General features: G+C 48.2%; 1 protein-coding gene across 1 annotated transcript in view; it reads left to right on the forward strand.

Moving 5' to 3' along the window:
• Positions 1-20,998, forward strand: part of LOC142574983 (neprilysin-2-like) — a 43,870-nt gene extending 22,872 nt beyond the window's left edge. The window contains exons 3-4 of the mRNA XM_075683960.1: positions 11,211-12,824; positions 20,830-20,998. Of these exons, the coding sequence (XP_075540075.1) occupies positions 11,211-12,824; positions 20,830-20,998 (1,783 nt within the window). The remainder of the gene's footprint in view (positions 1-11,210; positions 12,825-20,829) is intronic.
• The last annotated feature ends 606 nt before the right edge of the window (positions 20,999-21,604 follow it).

Below are 21,604 nucleotides of genomic sequence, written 5' to 3' on the forward strand. Positions count from 1 at the left end.
AAGAAAAATAACTGCTGTCGTAGCGGCCGTAATGCCGGAGGCTAAATATATTAATACATTCGCACCAAGCAGCGTACGATCTTGACGTCACTGCCATTTTCGGTTATGATGCCGCTTTCTTCTTTTTCCATTTTCGCTTGCTGTTTGTTGCCCCCACAATACGTAGGTGGCGACGGTTGCAACGAGCCCCATTTTCTTAACATGTGGGCTTCCATGCAAGCTTCGTTACCAGTTTACAAACACCCTGCCTGGCATGCCGTTAACTTGTTGCTAGGTAACGCAAGAAAAGTAATTCGCACAGTATCAGTTCATTTATAAAAAAACATTTTCGTTTTAGCGGAGTAAAAAAGAATAAAACGTTGCCTGTAAGTTCATTTCGCGTTCTTCTTTTCCGATGTTCGCGTCAACTAACGGATACGAATAACACTAGCCGTGACGCGTTTCCTGTTGCCAGTTTTCGCCGAGTGTCCCCTCTAGCTGAATTTTTTTCGCATGCTAGAAATTCTGGAAGACACGCGGGCACCAGCGATAATTGGAACTTTCGATAAATGATGCATAAAAGCTGACGCACTTTGCTCGCTAAGCAGATTTTCGACGATCGCCGACTGTGTGCGCCGCTATCGTTGTTGTTTAAGTGTAGCCTGTTTTTGAGGGCACAAGTTGGCCCAAAAAAACACTAGTTTTGTCATTCACTTTCGCTGCCTTCTTCACTCTCACCACTACGTGACAATACAGTTTTGAACACTGCCAATTGGAAACATCTGTTTTGTTAGAACAGTGAGTCGTCGGCCGCGCTGTCATTCCATGAGTGACTGTACCTCCATCACGTTTGCGCAGAATTGTACCCATACAAACTTCACTAATTGAAATAGACGAAACAGCATCAAAGAATAAGTGCGTATGCTGCCGGCCGACCATGCTTTCAAGCGTTCCAGGACCACGGAGCCTCCTAAAACGCCCTAACTGGCACTACCAATTATAAAGATTTTGTTGTGGGTCTTTATAGAGGTGTGATTACAGAAGTCTCCCGAAGACGCGTTAAATGAGAAACCGCTTGCGAGCGGCAAAGTAAACGGCCTACAAGGGTCACTCGCGCCTTTCCGCGAACAAAAACGAACTTGAGTGGTCATTGCACCTAACTGTTCGCAGAACACTTGTGCTTCTTTGCTTTGGCTATTTCACATTTTTGTTAATTTGTGGATCGCCGTTCTGACTTTGGCGTTTTCTAATTGCGAAGTGCTGCAGCAGAGGCGCATTTCCACCAGTCACGTAAGTGAATCAGTAGTACAGTGTAATTGTTTCATTTGTAGGATTGTGAGAAGCACATGTCATGATATCGCATCAAGTGGTACCAAATATCCGTTTTTCTTGCTGCGTAAGCGTGAATTGACGCTATGAAAGCAGATGCGGCTGTCGTTGCAGCAGTGATGAGCAGGCCGAAGGCGCTGGCAGCGCCGTCTCAGGCACGCTGCTCTCAGCACACATAGAATGAGCGTTGATGCGAGGCAAGCACACACTCAGATGTTCAGCGTGCTTATGCTGAAACATGTCTAAACAAGTGAGATGTGTTGGACGTACTTCTATACAATAACTTCCCGATCCATCTAACGTAACTGTTTAACAACGTTCAAGCGATAGGTCGGACGTGCCTTAAGCCATACCTTCTCCGAAAACCAGTAGAACTGGCATATAAAGTTCTTGAGTCCGTCCAGTTGCAGCACCAGCTTGGCCGTAAAAGTACACATTATGCAATTATTTGAATGCGCAGAAAATATATTGCCGAGAACGTTGCGCAACAAACCTTTTTACAGCTTAAGCGGCAAGCACAACGCCTAAATATGTGCTTTCGTGAATTAACGATAAAAGATTGACTGCGGCTGTGACTGTCTGTCAAAACTACTGAGCGTTTCATGCTGCGTTTTCAAACAATGCTAGTTCATTTCGTTTCCATTAGAAATTGCACGCCATCCTTTCAGCGTTGGAAACGTCACCGGTGCTATAATCATTATTTTAAGTAGTCTGCACTGAGATAAACTGTGGCCTCAGAAATCCTTCTTGTAAAAGCCTGAAATGCACGGTATCTTCACTACACATTGCTTGGCAGCTTTGCTGTAGAAACTTGCGAAATGAGCATCTGAATTCTATGTATTCTGAGCCCCGTTTATTTAACGAGCATGTCAGTGCGACAGACCGAGAAGTTGCTTGTGTTCGCAGCACCTACGGTGCCAACCCGGAGCATTAAAAGGAGCGCAGGCCACGCTAGTGAACAATATTGCAACAATTTGAGTTTCTTTGTACATCACCCAGTGTGCTTTCTTGACCCTCTGCCAACCCACCTACTTGCGTGTGTTGCAATGGCAACGAGTCAATACAGCCCATCCGCTATGGCGCGAATAAGTATAGATTATGCTGTGGACCTCGCTGAACACGCGATCCTGAGTCCTCCTAATATAAATTGTGAGTCTGCGCCAAGTTGACCTTCATCAACAATTTTCAATGCAGCCGTGATTTCACAAATGTGAATCTGAATCATTACTGACGTAATAGTGGACCTTCATCTAGTCGTAAAAGCCCGTTATTTGCATTCACCTTGTCCGAGTTTGATTTTGGTCATTCTACTTGAGTCTGAGACCGATAGAAGCGCTGTATGACTTCTTATGGACGGTTTCGAATGAGCTTATCGGAGTTCTGCTTTGATGAGTGTGAGCTCTCTTGAGCGCTGCGCTTAAATTTGGCGAGTGACGATCAGTGGCTTCTGTCTGTTTTCTTTTTCTTTTTAGCTGACTGATGTGATGGAGGTCCTTGAACAATTTGTGCCCAGACACCAGCTAAATTTTTATAATTTTAGTGCCGAATGTTGTTTTCACACTAACTGCATTCTTGCATTCTTGGGTTGCTTTCTTTTAATCTTGACGATGGTGTACTCTATAAAGAGCCAACATCCATGCAGTTGAAATGTATATGCTATATTTTGAAACTTCGTAAACAAACAACAACCTACATGAATGGCCAAATGATACGTTATGCTGGCCAGCTTAGCCTTCTGGTAGCAAAACTAGTATTTAGTGGCAATCTTTCTTGTTGGGAGCTATTTTTACTACTCAAGTGCGTTACCTATGACTTCGCGGCATGTGAAGCGGTAAGGCTTCGGCGCTGCTTTCCCAGTCACACACGCTGCTAATATATTTATTCATAGAAAGTAATATGCGATATTTGAAGATGAATGCAGGCGTAAAAAACGAAGCATTCGGCATTTAGTTTAGTGTTTGTTGGAATATTGAACATAATCTCAGCCTCTCTTGCGACGACAGTCAGTTTTTAGAATCAGTAATATTGACACGGGCACTTATATTTATCGGGCGACCACGTTTCGCCGCCTAACAAATCTTATCGCACAGCGCGGGACGCGCCTCCATGTATCCGAAGTTTCTGGAAAGTTATCGATGCTTCTGTCCGCTGTCTGTTGTCGCCGAACCTTGAGCTATCTGATTTCATCGCGTGACGCGAATGGTGTAGAACTTTGTGGCAAGCACGCGGATCCCAACGATTAGTCTGGAACATTCGATGACTACTGTATAAAAGCCGACGCGCTGGACCCGCTGATCGACGATCGACGATCGTGACTGTGTTCGCCGCTCTCGTTGTGCTTTAAGTGTAGCCTGTTTTGTGGGCACAGGTTCGCCCAATAAAACCTAGTTTTGCCTTTGACAGTATTGCTACTGTGTTCGTTGACGTCACGACCACGTGACAATATGTTGCATGATTTGGTGGGTGAAATTATTGTTAGATGATCGTGATCTATCGCGATATGGGGTCAACTTGTGGTTCCCAAACGGGGGTTGCTCTCTTTTTAATCAATTGCTCATCTTGTTTCCAAAAGGAATAATCACCGTATTTGCTGTTTCGTGTTATTTTGCACTGATAAAATTGTAATAAACTCTTACCTGAATGACGTCTGCATATAAAAATTAGAACAAGAAAACAAAGGTAAATATACTGATATTGTTGAGAACGCTACCATAACTTTATATATACAAACTGTCTGTGAAGATTTTTTTAATTAGCAAAAATATATTGCTGAATTAAGTGTAAAAATCATCATAGAAGTGTTTAGAACACATATCATTTTAACATACACGTACACCCAACGAACTTTGTAGAGCATACCTGCATTCATCTTCTTGCCACGCTACAAAGTTGCAATCAGTCGGATGCTGAAGTCGGAAACACTTGTCTAGAGTGACCAGGTGACCGGCGGCGAACTGCTCCAGCGGCCGCAGGCACTATCTCGCGGTAGCTGCTAGGTTACACATATTGTCACGTGGAGGTGACGTTGAAGAACACAGTAGCAATACTGTGAAAGACAAAACTAACTTTTATTGGGCGAACCTGTGCCCACAAAAACAGGCTACACTAATAGCCCAACGATAGCGGCGAACACCGTCGCTGATCGTCGAAAAATCTGATCAGCTGGTCAAGCGCGTCGGCTTTTATACAGCAGTCGCCGAATGTTCCAGACTAATCGTTGGGACCCGCGTGCCTCCCACAAAGTTCTACACCATTCGCGTCAGGCAATGAAATCAGATAACTTAAGGTTCGGCGACAACAGACAGCGGATAGAAGCATCCATAACTTCCCAGGAACTTGGGATACATGCAGGCGCGTCCCGCGCTGTGCGATAACATTTGTTAGGCGGCGAAACGTGGTCGCGCGATAAAGATAACTACACGTTTCATTACCACCCTCTTAAAAAGCATCGACCCGATGCTGCAAACAAACGAAGAGTAAAGCACTCGCAGCAAAGAAAACAACAAAATAAGGAAGTTCGTCAGCGTCCGTAAAAGGGTATAAGGCGCACCAGGTGGACCACTACAGATCGTGCACGGCGTCGCTGTGAATGCGAAATGCCGTCTCGCACGACCTCATAGTCCAGCGCGCCAATACGTCGGATGACCTTGTAGGGTCCGAACTAGCGCCGCAATAGTTTCTCGCTCAGCCCTCGTTGGTGTATCGGGGTCCATACCCAAACATGGTCGCCGGGCTGGTACTCGACGAAGCGTCGTCGCAGGTTGTAGTGTCGGTTGTCGGTACGCTGCTGGTTCTTTATCCGTAGGCGGGCGAGCTGTAGAGCTTCTTTGGAGCACTGGAGATAGGTAACGACGTCAAGATTTTCCTCGTCAGTGACGTGCGGCAGCATGGCGTCGAGCGTCGTCGTCGGGTTCCTGCTGTAAACCAGCTTAAATGGCGTGATCTGTGATGTTTCTTGCACCGCCGTGTTGTAAGCGAATGATGCGTACGGCAGGACCGCATCCCATGTCGTGAGCTCGACGTCGACGTACATTGCTAGCATGTCGGCGAGGGTCTTGTTCAGGCGCTCCGTGAGACCATTCGTCTGCGGATGGTAGGCAGCTGTCCTCCTGTGACTTGACTGGCTGTATTGCAGAATGGCTTGCGTGAGCTCTGCAGTAAAAGCCGTTCCTCTGTCGGTGATGAGGACTTCTGGAGCACCATGTCGCAGCAGGATGTTCTCGACGAAAAATTTCGCCACTTCGGCTGCGCTGCCTTTCGCTAGAGCTTTAGTTTCAGCGAAGCGGGTGAGACAGTCCGTCGCCACGACGATCCTTTTATTCCCGGAAGTTTACGTCGGAAGCGGTCCGAACAAGTCCATCGCGATCTGCTGAAAAGGTCGGTAAGGAGGCTTGATCGGCTGTAGTATTCCCGCTGGCCTCTTCGGTGGTGTCTTGCATCGCTGACAGTCTCGGCATGGCTTGACGTAACGGGCGACATCGGCGGTTAGATGCGGCCTTTAATACCTTTCTTGTATCCTCAATAGCGTCCGGGAGAAACCGAGGTGCCCAGCAGTCGGATTGTCATGTAGGGCGTGCAGTACTTCTGGACGCAGCGCCGACGGAACAACAAGAAGGTAGTTGGCACGGACTGTTGAGAAGTTCATCTTCACGAGCAGGTTGTTTTGAAGTGTGAACGAAGACAATCCACGCTTAAACGCCCTAGGGACAACGTCGGTGTGCCCTTCCAAGTACTCGACTAGGGCTTTCAGCTCCAGGTCTCCTCGTTGCTGTTCGGCGAAGTCTTCCGCACTTATTGTTCCAAGTAAGGCGTCGTCATCCTCGTCTTCTTGCGGCCGTGGGCCGCTTGATAGGCAATCGGCATCTGAATGTTTTCATCCGGAATTGCATGTTGCAGTGATGTCGTATTCTTGTAGTCTGAGGCCCCACCGTGCCAGCCGTCCTGAAGGGTCCTTTAAGTTAGCTAGCCAACACAACGCGTGATGGTCGCTGACCACTTTTAATGGCCTGCCATATAGGTAAGAGCGAAATTTCGCTGTAGCCCAAACGATGCCGAGGCATTCCTTTTAGGTTGTAGAATAATTGCCTTACGCTTTTGACAACGACCGGCTAGCGTAAGCTATCACGTGTTCGTGTCCACCTTTTCTCTGGACTAGGGCGGCACCGAGGCCTAGGCTACCGCCATCAGTGTGGATTTCGGTATCGGCGTGCTCGTCGAAGTACGCAAATACGGGCGGCGACTGCATGCGTCGTTTGAGTTCTTGAAGTGCGTCGGCCTGCGGCGTTTCCCACTTGAACTCGACGTCACATTTAGTTAGCTGTGTCAGCGGCTCAGCGATGCGTGAAAAGTCCTTGACAAATCGCCTGTAGTAGGCACACATGCCAAGAAATCTACGCACTGCCTTCTTGTCGATGAGGTGCGGGAACTTTGCGATAGCAGCTGTCTTCTGCGGATCAGGGCAGACTCCAGACTTGCTGAAGACGTGGTCTAGGAACAGAAGCTCATCGTAAGCGAAGCGGCACTTCTCTGGCTTCAGAGTGAGCCCTGATGACTTGATAGCCTCTAGTACTGTTGCAAGTCGCCTAAGGTGATCGTCGAAATTTCCCGCGTAGACACCGACGTCATCCATGTAAACGAGACAGGTCTGCCACTTCAATCCTGCTAAAACCGTGTCCATCACGCGCTGGAACGTTGCAGGCGCCAAGCACAGTGGAAGTCGCATAACCTGGGACTCGTAGAGGCCCTGTGGGGTGATGAAGGCGGTCTTTTCGCGATTTCTTTCGTCGACTTCTATTTGCCAATGGTCAGACTTAAGGTTCATCGTCGAGAAGTATTTAGCATTGCAGAGCCGATCTAATGCGTCGTCTATCCGTGGGAGGGGGCATACGTCCTTCTTCATGATCTTGTTCAGGCGACGATATTCAACACAGAAACGTAGGGCTCCATCCTTTTTCTTCACCAGGACAACAGGGGATGCCAACGAGCTTTTGGACGGCTGGATGGTGTCGTCGCGCAGCATTTCATCGACTTGTTCTCCTATAGCTTCAAGTTCTCGTGGCGAAACTCGGCAAGCGCTCTGGCGGAGTGGCCGAGCGCACTCCTCGGTGATTACGCGATGCTTGGCGACTGGTGTTTGTCGAATCCTCGATGACGTCGAAAAGCAGCCTTAGTATCATCGGAGCAGACTTCTGAGCTGATGCTGGTTAAGCACGGGGAGACTAGGATTAATGTCGTAGTCTCGTTCGTGAACCATGGTCGTCGGGGTAGATGCGGCGGAATCCGAGAGGACAAACGCATTACTGGTTTCCAGAATTTCCTCGTTGTACGCGATCGTCGTGCCCTTGTTCATGAGCTTGAACTCCTGGCTGAAGTTTGTCAGCAACACTTCAGTTTTTCCTCCATGCAGTCGAGCGATCCCTCTGGCGACGCAAATTTCACGGTCTAGCAGTAGACATTGGTTGCCTTCGATGGCGCCTTCTACGTCAGAGGGTGTTTCGGTGCCGACCGAAATAACAATGCTGGAGCGAGGCGGGATGCTCACTTGATCTTCGAGCACGCTCAAGGCGTGGTGACTACGAGGGCTCTCCTGCGGTATCGCTTTATCTTCCGACAGGGTTATTGATTTCGACTTCAGGTCGATGATTGCGCCGTGTTGGTTCAGGAAGTCCATACCGAGAATGCCGTCTCGTGAACACTGTTGGAGGATACCGAAGGTGGAAGGGTAAGTCCGGTCATGAATAGTTATTCTTGCCGTGCAGATTCCTGTCGGCGTTATGAGGTGTCCTCCAGCGGTAAGATTTTGAGGGCCTTCCCATGTGGTCGTAATTTTCTTAGCTGGGCGGCGATGTGTCCACTCATTACAGAGTAATCAGCCCCTGTGTACACTAAAGCGGTAACTCCGTGGCAGTCGAGAAGCACTTCGAGGTCGGTGGTTCGTTGTCTGGCGTTGCAGTTAGGTCTTGGCGTCCGATCACGGCTGCGTCGTGCTGAACTGAAGCTGGTACGTCGAGTGGTCAAGTCGTCTTTCGTCGGTGCAGTCTTGGCTTCCTGACTTCGCCGGGACGGCGTCGTGTCATTATGTCGTCGAGATGGTCTCCTCGCCGTCTTCGTCGGCAGCGGAGGATCTTCGTCAGTTCGACGAACAGCAACCGCACCTCCATCGGTTGCTGCTTTTAGTTTTCCAGATACGGGCTCGCTGACCGGCCCCGGGCTGGGCCGGTGCATGGCGGCGCTGCGGCGACAGGTAGCGGCCTGGTGACGGCGAATGGGACTGTCGTCGAGAGTTGCACTGAGTGGCGGCTATGTAATCGGCGATGTCACGTGGGCGCTCCCCAAGCTGTGGACGCGGCGCGTTGACGGCGAACCCTCTGAGTCCCAAGTAGCCGTATGGGCATCGGCGGTACACATGGCCGGCTTCGCCGCAGTGGTAGCAGAGCGGGTTGTCTTCAGGAGCGCGGCAAACGTCTGTCTTCCTCGGGCCTCTTTGCTGGGCGACGGGTGGACGTGCTGGCGGCGGCGGCGGTGGTCGACGGAATCACGGCGTTACAGGGCCCTGGCGCGGTCGTGGAGGGGGACCTTGAAGGCGGGCGACGGCGGCGTACGTCATTGTTTCTGGCTGGGGCTGCGATGATTGTGGTTGTACCTCGGGAACTCCGATCGATCGCTGAAACTCATCTTTCACGATGTCGGCGATCGAGGCCACTTGAGGCTGCGACGAAAATAGGACTTTGCACAGTTCTTCGCGCACAATGGTCCTGATGGTCTCTTGAAGGTCGTTCGAACCCAGTCCTTGGATGGCGTACTGTGGCGTGAGCCCCTGGCGGTTATGTCGCCGGGTGCGCATCTCCAGAGTTTTCTCGATCGTCGATGCCTCTGCAGAAAACTCAGCCACAGTCTTGGTTGGGTTACGAATAATTCCGGCGAAAAGTTCTTGCTTGACGCCCCGCATCAGGAAGCGGACTTTCTTCTCCTCCGATCTTTCCGGATCGGCGTGCCGGAAAAGACGGGCCATCTCGTCTGTGAAGATCGCGATCGTCTGATTTGGCAGCTGCGCTCTGGTTTCTAGTAGAGCTAGGGCTCGCTCTTTTCGCACCACGCTTGTAAATGCTTGCAAGAAGCCGCTTCGGAACAGGTCCCACGTCGTTAAGGTGGCTTCTCGATTCTCGAACCATGTCAGGGCAGCGTCCTCCAATGCGAAGAAAACATGTCGCAGTTTGTCGTCGCTGTTCTAGCTGTTAAATGCAGCGACCCTCTCATACGTCTCGAGCCAGGTTTACGGGTCCTCGAATGTTGAACCGCGGAGCATCGGAGGTTCCCTGGGCTGCTGCAGCACGATTGGGGACGCTGGGGCTGCCGTCGGTCTTGGCTTGGCCACAATCTTCTTGGTCTTCTCAGGTAGAAGTCCGTGTTCCCGGGGCAGCTATTAAAGACGGCCGCTTGCCCGATGCTCAGGGACTACGTTTGTGTTCTCTTTGTGGTCCGGGCTTGGATCATGGCTTGTCGGGGGCGTCCGGTACATGAACGAAAAGCACCTTCACCAGATGTCACGTGGTGGTGACATTGAAGAACACAGTAGCAATACTGTGAAAGACAAAACTAAGTTTTATTGGGCGAACCTGTGCCCAGAAAAACAGGCTACACTTATAGCACAACGATAGCTGCGAACACGCTCGGAGATCGTCGAAAAATCTGATCAGCGGGTCAAGCGCATTGGCTTTTATACAGCAGTCGTCGAATGTTCCAGACTAATCGTTCGGACCCTAGTGCCTTCCACAAAGTTCTACACCATTCGCGTCAGTCGGTGAAATCGGATAACTTAAGATTCGGCGACAACAGACAGCGGATAGCAGCATCGATAACTTTCCAGAAACTTCGGATACATGGAGGCGCGTCCCGCGCTGTGCGATAACATTTGTTAGGCGGCGAAACACGGTCGCCCGATAAAGATAAGTACACGTCTCAATATGCTTATCATATAGTGCTCTGACCTAGTAGGCGGCATGCCTATGCATGGCCTCATTCAGCCATAGGACTGTTTTTTTTTGCGACAGGTTACATACAAATTGGTTGATGGACAATTCTGGATAACAGTCATTCAATCTGTACGCGTAATATTATCCATGCATCCCTGACCTCATATTTTAGTAGAAATTACGCGCAAAAATCTGCTTCGGGAAGTAAGTATTAAGCATGATACAAAAATAAGGCATGTGCATAGTCTTGCTATCTTTATTACTCATCTACGTTTGGCTCTGATTACACGAACGGCATCATGGACTTGAGAGAAAAACTGTAATGCGTTGGTATTGGCAAGCAACTTAGCAACGCGGCTTATAAGGGAAAAAGGCATGTTTCAGCTTTAATTATTAGCAAATAAAAATTTTGCTGCACGTTTAAAAGTACAGTGGGGGTAACGAGATAAAGGCGTCCAATGTCTTTTACGCAGCGCTGAATCATGCGTATCCTTTACACTACGAAACAATGTGGTTTTCCCCTAATATTTGTGTGTGCTGTTCCTAGTGATAGATGGTGTGTTGGTGGCGCTTCGATGAGTTATCACTTATAGTCATGGCTTCGACGTCCGCGTGGTTGCTAGATATCACCTCCGTGTCAATACTTTCGGGTGATGTCTTCCCTCATCTCTTGTTCTACTTCACGCATCAGCTAACAGTTTATCACACCGAAACCATCTTTGCCACAACGGCACATGTTGTTAGCTTTGAGCACAGGAATAACATTTGCTGAACTTCTTTCGTAGTATCAAGCGCTTATACAGATCAAAAAGAGTCGCATAGCCGCTCTGCATAACAAAAGTGCTAAAAGTTGCACCGGATTTGTTAAACATGATTCCTGAGGCATGGAAAGCTGAAATAAGTTATTTGAAATGCTTCCTCTTGTTTCAGGCACAGCGCAGGGGACTTCGCACATCAGCCATACCCTCGCTGGAGCACCGGGCAGCTCCTTCTTGATTTTGATAGGTTCTTCAGGAGATTCCTCGCTGCCAAAGGACGAAACCCGAGACCCTTCGAAAGCAATTTCCTTGTTCAGGCTATATGGGTACACGAGAAGTGCATGACAGCAAGTGGCAAGGGGGACGCGCTGCACGCGTGGGCCAAAATCCTCGATGTCCTGGGGCTCAGTGGATGGCCACTCCTCAAGTTTGCCGGTGACCTAGTGACACTCGTGTCCAGCGGAGATCGATATTTGATGCTTCATACGCTATATCGAGTCATCCTTCTGCGAAGTGCCCACCGACGCGGCCCACCGCAAATCATACTCAAAAGACCACTCACGTACTTGGAGCGCTACGTTTCCCGGTCGCGATCTGCCACTGCGAAACGGTACGAAGACATTATCGTCCATGCTCTGAACCTTTCTGGGAACAAGACCGTCGGCGATATAGCAGGCAAACAAATATTGAGGCTTGAAGAAGCGCTGCAGAGACTAACGTACCTAGACAGCAAGCACGCTGAATACCCCCCGAACGACCTGTGGCCCATCAACACGTTGCCGAAGAGCGCGCACTGGGACTGGCTGAGATACATGAGACTTCTTTTCAAGACGGATACGCATATAACTGAATCGTCTGTCGTATACCTGGAGGATCCCTTGTTTTTCACTCGGCTGAGTTCTATTTTCAACACGACGGACGATGAAACTGCAGTAGCCAACTATGTAGGCCTCAAGGCCCTGATAACTGTTTCACCGTTCATGCCGGCCGACTATAGAACGCTCTATGAATTCGACCTCGGATCCGACATCGATCACTTTGATACGCAGGTCGCGGCATGTAGCGTATTGCTAGAGAAGATGTACCGCTATGGTGTCGGCATAGCGGCCAAGCTAACGTCAAACAGGGAGTTCGCGAATGTGTACAGGACGCACCGCGACGACCAGCTCGGCGCGATGTTCAACAAGATGCGCGCGACAATCCGCGACATGCTGCAATCGCGACGTTCTTGGTTCGCCAAAGATGACATCGCTACGGCGCAGCGAAAGCTGGAAAACATGACCTTTGTTTTCGGCACGCAGGACAACTTCGTACAATATGAAGACTATCGGCACACACCAACGTTGGCGCTGAAATCTGATGGCGTGCTAGAGACCGTGTTCGCAATCTTCTCATACGCCTCCTCTATCTACTGGAGTGCGCTCGGGAACGGTGTTGGCGGAAATGTCACCGCAGCGTACGACAATGCATACACGGCGTCTGTTTTCGAATGGGGCAGCGAGTACCAGCCGACGAACAACCTAGTCTTTGCCCCGAACGGACTGGTGGGCTTCCTGAGTACCATCTCAAGCACGATTCCCTTTCAGCTTTACCCCGTGATTGCGGCGCCTCTGCTGAAGGCATTGTTGCAGCCGCTTTTGCGCAGCAACTCTCTCTTCGACGACCGTATGTCGCGGAGAAAATGGTGGAGCACACAGTCTATTGCTGCGTACGAGAATGTCACTCAGTGCCTGCGACGCCAATATGAGGCGGCCGAAAATACCAGCAGAGCAAGCAATGCCACATCGTGGGCGCCATTCAGGTTTAGCGTGGCGCGTCTAGAGCAAGACTTTCTCGACAATGCAGTGTTGTGGCCGCTGTACGAGCTCTACGAACAAGCCCTCATAGAATATAACGCCACGCGGCTTTACTATGCTCTGCCATTAGTCCACGTGTCCACCAAGGAGATGTTCTTCTACAATTACGCCGGAGTCTTTTGCGATAACGCCATCGCTTCCACCCGAAATCTTCGACAAAGCTTGGGAATGAGCCCAGCCAAGCTACGCCTTAATGTGGCTTTAAGTAACTTTCCGCCCTTCCTGAAAACTTTTTCGTGCACCAAAAAGAAGCAGGAGCGCTGCGAAGTATGGAAACAATTTGGTTGATGCGTAGAGTGATGAACGCTTTCTTCACACTGAGCGGAATTTAACTATATTTGTTTGTTGAATTTTGTTTTATTTATTTATTTTTGTTTCTTTTGATTTCACATGTGAAAGAGATATGTGACCGTTTCCATAAAAAAAAAGAAGAAAACACTACTATGTCTTTGTTTCTGCTTTGCGTACCTGCGGAAAGTGATGCTGTAATTGGGGAGGTCATCGCGCGGGGTTCACAGGGATACGAAAGACGACAGGACGTTCGCTAACTATGAACTAACTTCATTTGCGAAGAGCAAGGTACTTATACCGGCAAAATGAGTAGAAATCACACGCACAAACCAATATTTTCCAGATAGGCCATTTCACTTCTTCTCAGAGTAATCGACGGGACGATGCCGTGGTTCGCACCCTCTTTTGCAATGAAGCTTGCTTCAACAATTTCCTGCTTATGTATGTCGCTATTCTTAAACACGACGAAGGAATCCTTAAACAGTGTTTACACCCGCAATAGTCACAGTGCACGGATACATGGTCATCTCGATAACAATTAATTTTTTGCATATGTAAGGCGACCGATCCGTTTAGAAAGAGTCGCCGAGGATGCGCAAGGAATCCCCAGCCGCCGTTTGTGCACTGTATACGAACTGTCGTTTATCGCTTCCCTTTCTCATGCCGCAAGGTGTACGTAGGCCAGACAGGTAGATGCCTCAATCACAGGTCAAGGGTACTTTAGCATAAGCTGAACTGTTATCGAGACGGGCACGTCTCCGTGCACTGTGACGATCGCGGGTTTACACCACTGTTTAAGGATTGTTCCGTCTTCTTCAGAAATACGCATAAGGATACGCGGGAAATTGTCGAAGTAGGCTTGATTGCAAAGCAGGGTGCTGGCAACGTCAGTGCCTCGTGCACTACTCTGAGCAGAAGAGAATTCGCCCATCTATAAATTGTTGCTTTGCGCCTGCGATGATTTCTACTCGTTTTGTCGGTATGACTATCATGTTCTTGTGATATAAAACCAGTTCATAGTTAGCGAATGTCGTGACTTCTTTCTTATCCGTGTGAATACAGCGCTCTGACCGGAATTACTGCAACGGGCCAACTAGCCCGAAAATTTGCATTCCTAAAGTGACGCTATTAGCGTTCTTGCTTGGTGCAGGCCGGTGAGCTATTTCAGCCGTATACGGACGAAGCGCATGGATCGTAGCTAATGGCTGCCAATGGCACGCAAATCCATACTAATTGCACAACTGGATGATTGTCTGCTATAGGAGAGTTAATGTAGTAAGTTTTACAAATGCGAAAAACTGGACCTTCGTCAGTGAACCTGTTGAAGATGGTACAATGACTTGCTCGATGAAAGCTCATGCACGATATTATTTTATTGTGTCTTCACTTATAGCGTCAAACCATCAAAAGACAGCACAACTTTGTATGCACGAAAAGCTATATTGTTTACCTTGCAATAATATTGCCGAGGCGGTGGAAGTGTGGAACAGTTTGTGAACGGTGCAAAATCGAAAGTCAGCTTACTTATGAAGAATATCTACGCACATTAAAGAAATACGGTCATGAAGCACACGCCCACTCGGATTGCGTTGTATGCCAGATCCTGATGTCACAAGCAGTAACAGTGGAACTTTTATAGCTGCTCACTTGCGTTTAGCATAGTACTACATCTACGAGCCGTAGATGAGTATACCTAGGACTCAATGTCGTCTGCAGCATACATGGAAGCCTGTAGCATTTAGCAGGGTCGGGTGCACGCTGAGAAAGTGATGCGCTGACTATATGAATTCTGAACACATTTACGTACTCAGAGTACTATGACTTTTTAGTCCACAGTGCAGGCGCAACAGGTTTTGTTCGCTTGGAAATTCTGCAGAGCAAAAAATTGACGTCTTCATGGTCAAGCTGCTGTAAAAACGCAATTTTCTTTCTATAGTGGGTAGAGCCACTTGCCAGAATAACTACAAGGCAAAATATCGGATTAGGAAAGCCAACAAGGAGGAAATATAGAGGTAACACAGGCTATCACGTTAGCAAAAGGAAGGCGTTGCATCATGCTTCTATTGTGAACAGTGCCCAATTCCCTCGTGGGTAGGTGCGATACGTTAATCACGACAACACGAACAAGCGAATGAGAATTGCGTGATTTGCAATTAAACAATGTCAAACAGTGGATAGAGAAAGTGTGCAATCAGCGCTGACTCGCGAATATAACTTGTTTCTGAAATGACGTCCATTGCGAGTGAGAATTTTTTCTCTATTACCTTTCCTTGCGAGGCGCGCCTCAGAAAGTACTGGGGACAAGAAATGACGGAATCTCCTTGGAGCAAGGAAGAGCTCAAGACATTTGGTACAATATCTCCTTGCAATGAGAAAAGCAAGGAGAGCTTATCAGAGAAGAAACCACTCAATAAAATCGAGTGGCGGGAGATATCACATGCTGATAAATTGTCTCTCCATTATTTAAATTTACAACTTCGTGACCTTATACATATGTTTATCAAGCAGCACCAATTTAAGATAAATGTTTCATGTGACAAAAAGCTTTACAATTTAAATCCCATTCTTACATTGTACAAGGGCAGTAGGATCATAATCATCACCAGACAGCGTTATGTCCACTGCAGGACGAAGGCCTCTCCCTGCGGTCTCCAATTGCCCCTGTCCTGCGCCAACGGATTCCAACTTGCGCCTGCTAACGTCCTAATTTCATCACGCCCCCTAGTTTTCTGCCGTCCTCTACTGCACTTCTCTTGGCATCCATTCCATTGCCCTAATGTGCACCGGTTATTTAACTTATGCATTATATGGCCTGCCCAGCTTCATTTTCTTCTCTTAAGGTCAATTAGCATATCGCCTATCCCCGTTGCTCTCTCATCCACACCGCTCTCTACCTGCCTTTTGATGTTACGCCTAACATTCTTCATTCCATCGCTCTTTGCGTGGTCCTTAACTTGTTCTCGAGATTCTTTGTCAACTTCCTAGTTTCTGCTCCACAAGTTAGCACCGGTAGATGGCATTGATTGCACGTTGTTCTTTTCAGTGACAGTGGTAAGCTTCCACTCAGGATTTTACAACATCTGCCATAGACTATCCAACCTATCTTTATTCTTCTCTAAATTTCCTGCTCGTGATCATCAGGGTCTCCTGTGAGTAATTGACCTAGACAAACCTGCTCCTTCACAGACTCTAGAGGCTGACTGGTGATCATGTAGTCTTGTTCTCTTGCCAGGCTATTGATCATTATCATTGCTTTCTGCACATTAATCTTCAACCCCGCTCTTACACTTTCTCTGTTATGGTCGTCAATCATTTGTTGTAACTCGTCCTTCGTGGTAATAAAAAGGACAATGTAATCAGCAAATCGAAGGTTGTTGATACATTCGCTGCTGATCGTCACTCGAAAGTCTTTCAACTTTATTAGCTTGAATACTTCTTTCGAGAATTCAGTGATTCAGTGATTCAGTGATTGCTACTGTTCTTGCAGACAATCAGTGTAGCCAATCAGGTATTTGTAATGTGCAGACAATCAGGTATTTTGTAAGATATTCACATAAGCCTCCTGTAGCCCTTCACTATGTAATGCCTCTATGGCTGCTTGCATCCCTACTGAATCAAATGTATTTGCATAATCTATGAAAGCCGTATAGCGACGCTGTGTGCACTGTGCAGATTTATCGATTACCTGATTGATGACATGGCTGTAATTCATTGTAGAGTATCCATTCCTGAAGCCAGACTCTTGATTGATGAAACATTGCCCTTGTTTTAATGGAAATTATCTTGGTGAATATTTCACACAATACTGGAACTAAGCTAATGAGCCTATAATTTTTCGATTATTTTATATCTCCATTTTTGTGAATTAGTATGTTTTGGCATTCTTCTAGTTTTGTAGAACCTTTCAACTTGTAAGGCATTTCGTATAAAGGGCTCCAAGCTTTTCAAGCATGATGTCTGCTCTATCGTTGATTAAATCGACCGTTATTCCACCTTCTCGGGCCTCTTTTCCACGTTTCATGTGTTTCAAGACAATCCTAATCTCATCACTAGTTATAGAAGGTGCCTCTGCAACCTGTTTATTACTGCTTCAAATGGAAATATTGTGGCTGCTCTGAGTACTGCACAGGTCTGTATAGAATACTTCGCGTTTACTATACCTTCGACGTTGCTAATAATATACCGCCGCCTCTCTTTCACTGCATACATCTTGGCTTATGCCAAGTTTCCTTTTCACAGATTTCATGTTGCATATTTTTACTGCTTCCTCAGTATTGCTTACATTACAATTGCAAGTATGCTTTACATTCTCCGTATTCATGAGTTTTGACAGTCCCACAAATTCTATACAATCTCTTGTGTTGGCCACTTTCATTCTTTGTCGTTTCTTTATTATGTCCTTCGTTACTAGGGTGAGCTTACCTAATGGCTGCCTCGCTGCCTTACCTCCGACTTCATTCGATGCTTCTGCAACCCGTCTAGTAGCCGTTTCATTCATTACCTCAATGCTATCTTCATCTTTCTGCTCTAACGATGCGCATTTATTTGCAAGTAACCAGCCTGAATTAGCTTGCGTTTACCCTTACTGCGTCTAGGTTTGCTTGATTCTTCTTGACTAATTTTACTCTTTCTCTCTTCATATTGAGTTCAATTCTAGACCTCACAAACCTATCATCAATGCACTTTCGCCTACCTAGCACTTCTACATCTTACACTATGCTGAGATTGGCAGAAAGCATGAAGTCCACTCCATTTATTTTTTCAACATTAAGGCTTCTCCAGAAACACTTTCTGTTGCCACGGTTCCCGAAGAGTTTGTTCAATATTTGAAGCCTCTTCCATTCCGCGAATTGTACCATCTTTCATCTAGTGCTTCTAGAATCGATGGCGTAGTTGCCATTTGCCTGTTCGCCAGCCTACATTTTGCGCACTTTTGCATTGAAGTCACTCATGGCTCAACATAATGAGTTTGCACTTTTTTTATCGCTTACTCGCCATCTTCATAAAGCTGTTCTATCTCATCAACATTATGACTGGAGAACGGGTGGTAGGCTTTTACTACCTTTCTTCTATGCCTCATATTCACATTTATTACGACTAATTCAACCCTCTCAATAATGCTGTCGAATTCTAAAATGTTGCCAGCTATCTCCTTATGAATTATGAATCCTTCCCCGGGTTGTTTCTTTTCTAGGAATCCACTATATGCGCCTCACAGTGGAGTTTCGCGGCGACGATCGCGCCACCTGTAGCGTCGAAAGCGCAACTGTGCCACTGATACAACTTCAGTCGACGGCGTAGAATCCAGCTGGTGCGCGTGTTGTTGCTATGACCGCGTGTGGTTCGAAACTTCTGAACCACGTGCGCCACCGTCCTGCAGGTAAAAGTTCTCATACCGCTGTTTTACGATGGCGAAATTGCAAGACATCGAAAACTGTCCTGGAAAAAAAGCGTGAGGACGGCGGTTCTGCTGCGTCAAAGACTGTATATAGTGGCCGCGAAGGACTGCCTGCTCGCCGACTCTACAGACTCTCTGCCCGGCCGTGGTTTCGTGCTCGCGCTTCCCTTTTGGAGGATCGCACTAGAAAGTATTATAGTCAGTAGACTGAAGTTTTTGGTCGAGAAAGAGTCTTGTCAGGAAGCCGAAATAATTTTTTTTATTTTTTGGGAATTCTCCATATCACTTAGAGCTATTTATTTTTCTGTACGAAGCGTACTTTGTGGCGGCTGCAGGCACTCTGGCTTGCGTGCGTTGCTGAGCAATTCACGCTGTGCGGCTCTGCTTGGGTTCAGGCTGCCGGATACGATCACCCGAGTCTTGGCTACCGGAGCGGCCCAAGGTCGTGCCGGTGCCTCGGCAGTTGCAAACAAATTACTGCGGTTGCTTGGCAGGACATAGCAGTCTAACACAATTTTTGCGCAGGTTGTTTAAAAGAGCATTTTCCTAATTCGAAAAGATATGGCGCCTATCGGCCGTGGCGGCTTCCATCCGATGGCGGCGAAATGCGAAAACACCCGTGCACTTAGATTTAGGTGCACGTTCAAGAACCCCAGGCAGTCAAAATTTCCGGAGAGTCACCCACTACAGCATGCCTCATAATCAGAAAGTGGTTTTGGCACGTTAAACCCCATAACTTAAATGGCGCCTATTATTCCTGGCCAATGAGACTTCGCAAACGTGCGAGAACAACTCCACGGAAGTACACGTTTTGTCTACGGTAACTCAAATGGCTGGGCAAGAACACCTACGCCTAACCCTTAGTAAGCTCAGCCGTGCCTGCTCACTCAATTGAGCTGCTTGATCAAACCATGAGTTTTCTCATGAGTTTTCCCAAGTCCATAGATACGACTGGGAGTGACACCTCGCTAGCACAGTCACACCGGCGACGTTTTTCACGCTGTGAACGTGCAAGGCAGCATAGGGCCCCTTTAAGGCAAATGGCAGGGCATCTGCGACCATCTAATTTTGAGATTGGTTTGAAACCGCACAGCAAAACTTGCGCCATTTGTTCGTTTGAAAACGAGCATGAACATGCGATCACGCTGGCACATATGCGTGGGCTGCCTCAGTAGCGTTGTCCGTCAGTGTCAGTTTTGACGCATGGTGCTGCAAGAGGCGCTGACGATCGCTGCTCGGACGCGCCGCCTGAACAGTGTCAGGAGCGTATAGCGAAGGACCTGGCCCTTAGTCAGCACGGTATAAGCCTCAGCAGTTCCTCTAGGCTCACTGAAGCCAATGATATCCCACACACTGTCTTATAGTTGCTGAGAGTCCTACTAACCTAGCTTCACTCGAGAGGGTTCATTTGTTTAACGTTGCCAGGTTCAGTTTCCACGGCGGCGTAACCGGTTTCATAAATTATTACCGCCCTTTTCTGTGTTACAGTTCTAAACACCGTCTTGGTCAAGTGCTCCGCAGCTACTGAGGACTGAGGGTCATTGGTTCACTGAAGGAGCCATGAGGGAGGTAGTGGACGAATACTGAACCAGGGAGGCCTATCCCTGTTCTCGTGAAGTAGTGTCTTTTTTGAAGCTTAGTGGTCCTTCTTAACTTGGGTGTACCTTGATTGGTATAGCGCCACTGACTCGCGATTTTTTGCCGGTGTTAGGCGCAACTCTAAACCTGAAGATCTTGCTGTTTACTAATTTCCTCTCACAATTCATTCTCCGCCTTTCGGGCGAAACTGGGACTTTTTTTCTTATGTAGCAATACCTTAACCCTTAAACTACTTTCCTCAGTAAGAATATGTGGCACTCTGCTTTAGGCGGCGCCTAGATCTGGAATAGTGCGCGCCCGCCTGAGAAAAAAATAAAGACGGCGCCTGGCCATGGCGCGTGAGGCCACGACTCGCAATTTTATTCTGGCGTCGATACGGGACAGGTGTTTCTTTCCTTCGCTACTGAAGCATAAGCTTAGACGTTGTAACTTCAGAGAAACGCAATCCATTATACGGCCCAAACCTCCACGGTACACGACTCACGTCCTCAGGATGTATCGTCGCTGCATCTTCGCCTTCCACTCCTCCGGTCTCAGAACCCGCAAGTTGGGTTTCCAATAGGAGAGAGGCGCAATTCTCATTCTACCGCATCACCTCGAAACGACGTGCTACTACCACGTCACCTCAGTTCTCCTGATTTTTCCAGCAAGCTTTCGGATGTTCTCTCCGGCCCCACGGGCACTACGCGATATCCGGACCTCAAGGCCAAGGCGCAGGATAAATTTATGCAGTCAGAACGCATACGCCTCGAGCAGCTCCTCACCGAAGGGTACCTTGGCGACCGGCGACCCTCCCAACTGCTGCGCCGGATGTGAAAACTTTTCGGAAAGCGCGAATCACCGCCCACTTAGCGTTGCTTCAGGAGCTTTTCCTCCAACGCCTTTCGCAGCCTATCCACACCGACGTCGCGGCGACCGGCGAGGTCACCTTCGACCACCTGGAAAAGCTCGCCGATCAGGTTCCCCGTCTGTCACTGCTGTCTCGATGGCTACAAGCCCGACGATTTCGTGCCTAGAAGTGCGCATCGATGAACTCGCCGCCTTAATTGCCACCCTCTGGAGCCCCATATCCCCCTCCCACCACTTGGGACCCGTTAACCTCGTCTCGGTCATCGCGACCTTTCGCGCACTCGTCGAACTCGGTGTCCCAGTCCTCCGCCTCTCTGCTGGTATCACCGGCATTTCCGTTGCAGTGCCAGGAAATACGCACTTCCCTGTTCATGGCCGGGAAACGCGGCCACAAAGACGGCAGTGCGCAGAGACAGGAACAGGTGAAACAGGTGAACAGGGGAAAGTTGGGGTGGTATTGTTCAAATTGTTCCGCAACTCCTGCAGCGTAATACTGGCGACTTCTGGGTAACAATAAAACCAGGTGGCTGGCATTAATGTCAACCATTATAGGGTTCTGATGCTCTTTAGAGC

This window comes from Dermacentor variabilis, chromosome 3, assembly GCF_050947875.1.
Source record: "Dermacentor variabilis isolate Ectoservices chromosome 3, ASM5094787v1, whole genome shotgun sequence".
Classification (NCBI taxonomy): Eukaryota; Metazoa; Arthropoda; class Arachnida; order Ixodida; family Ixodidae; genus Dermacentor; species Dermacentor variabilis.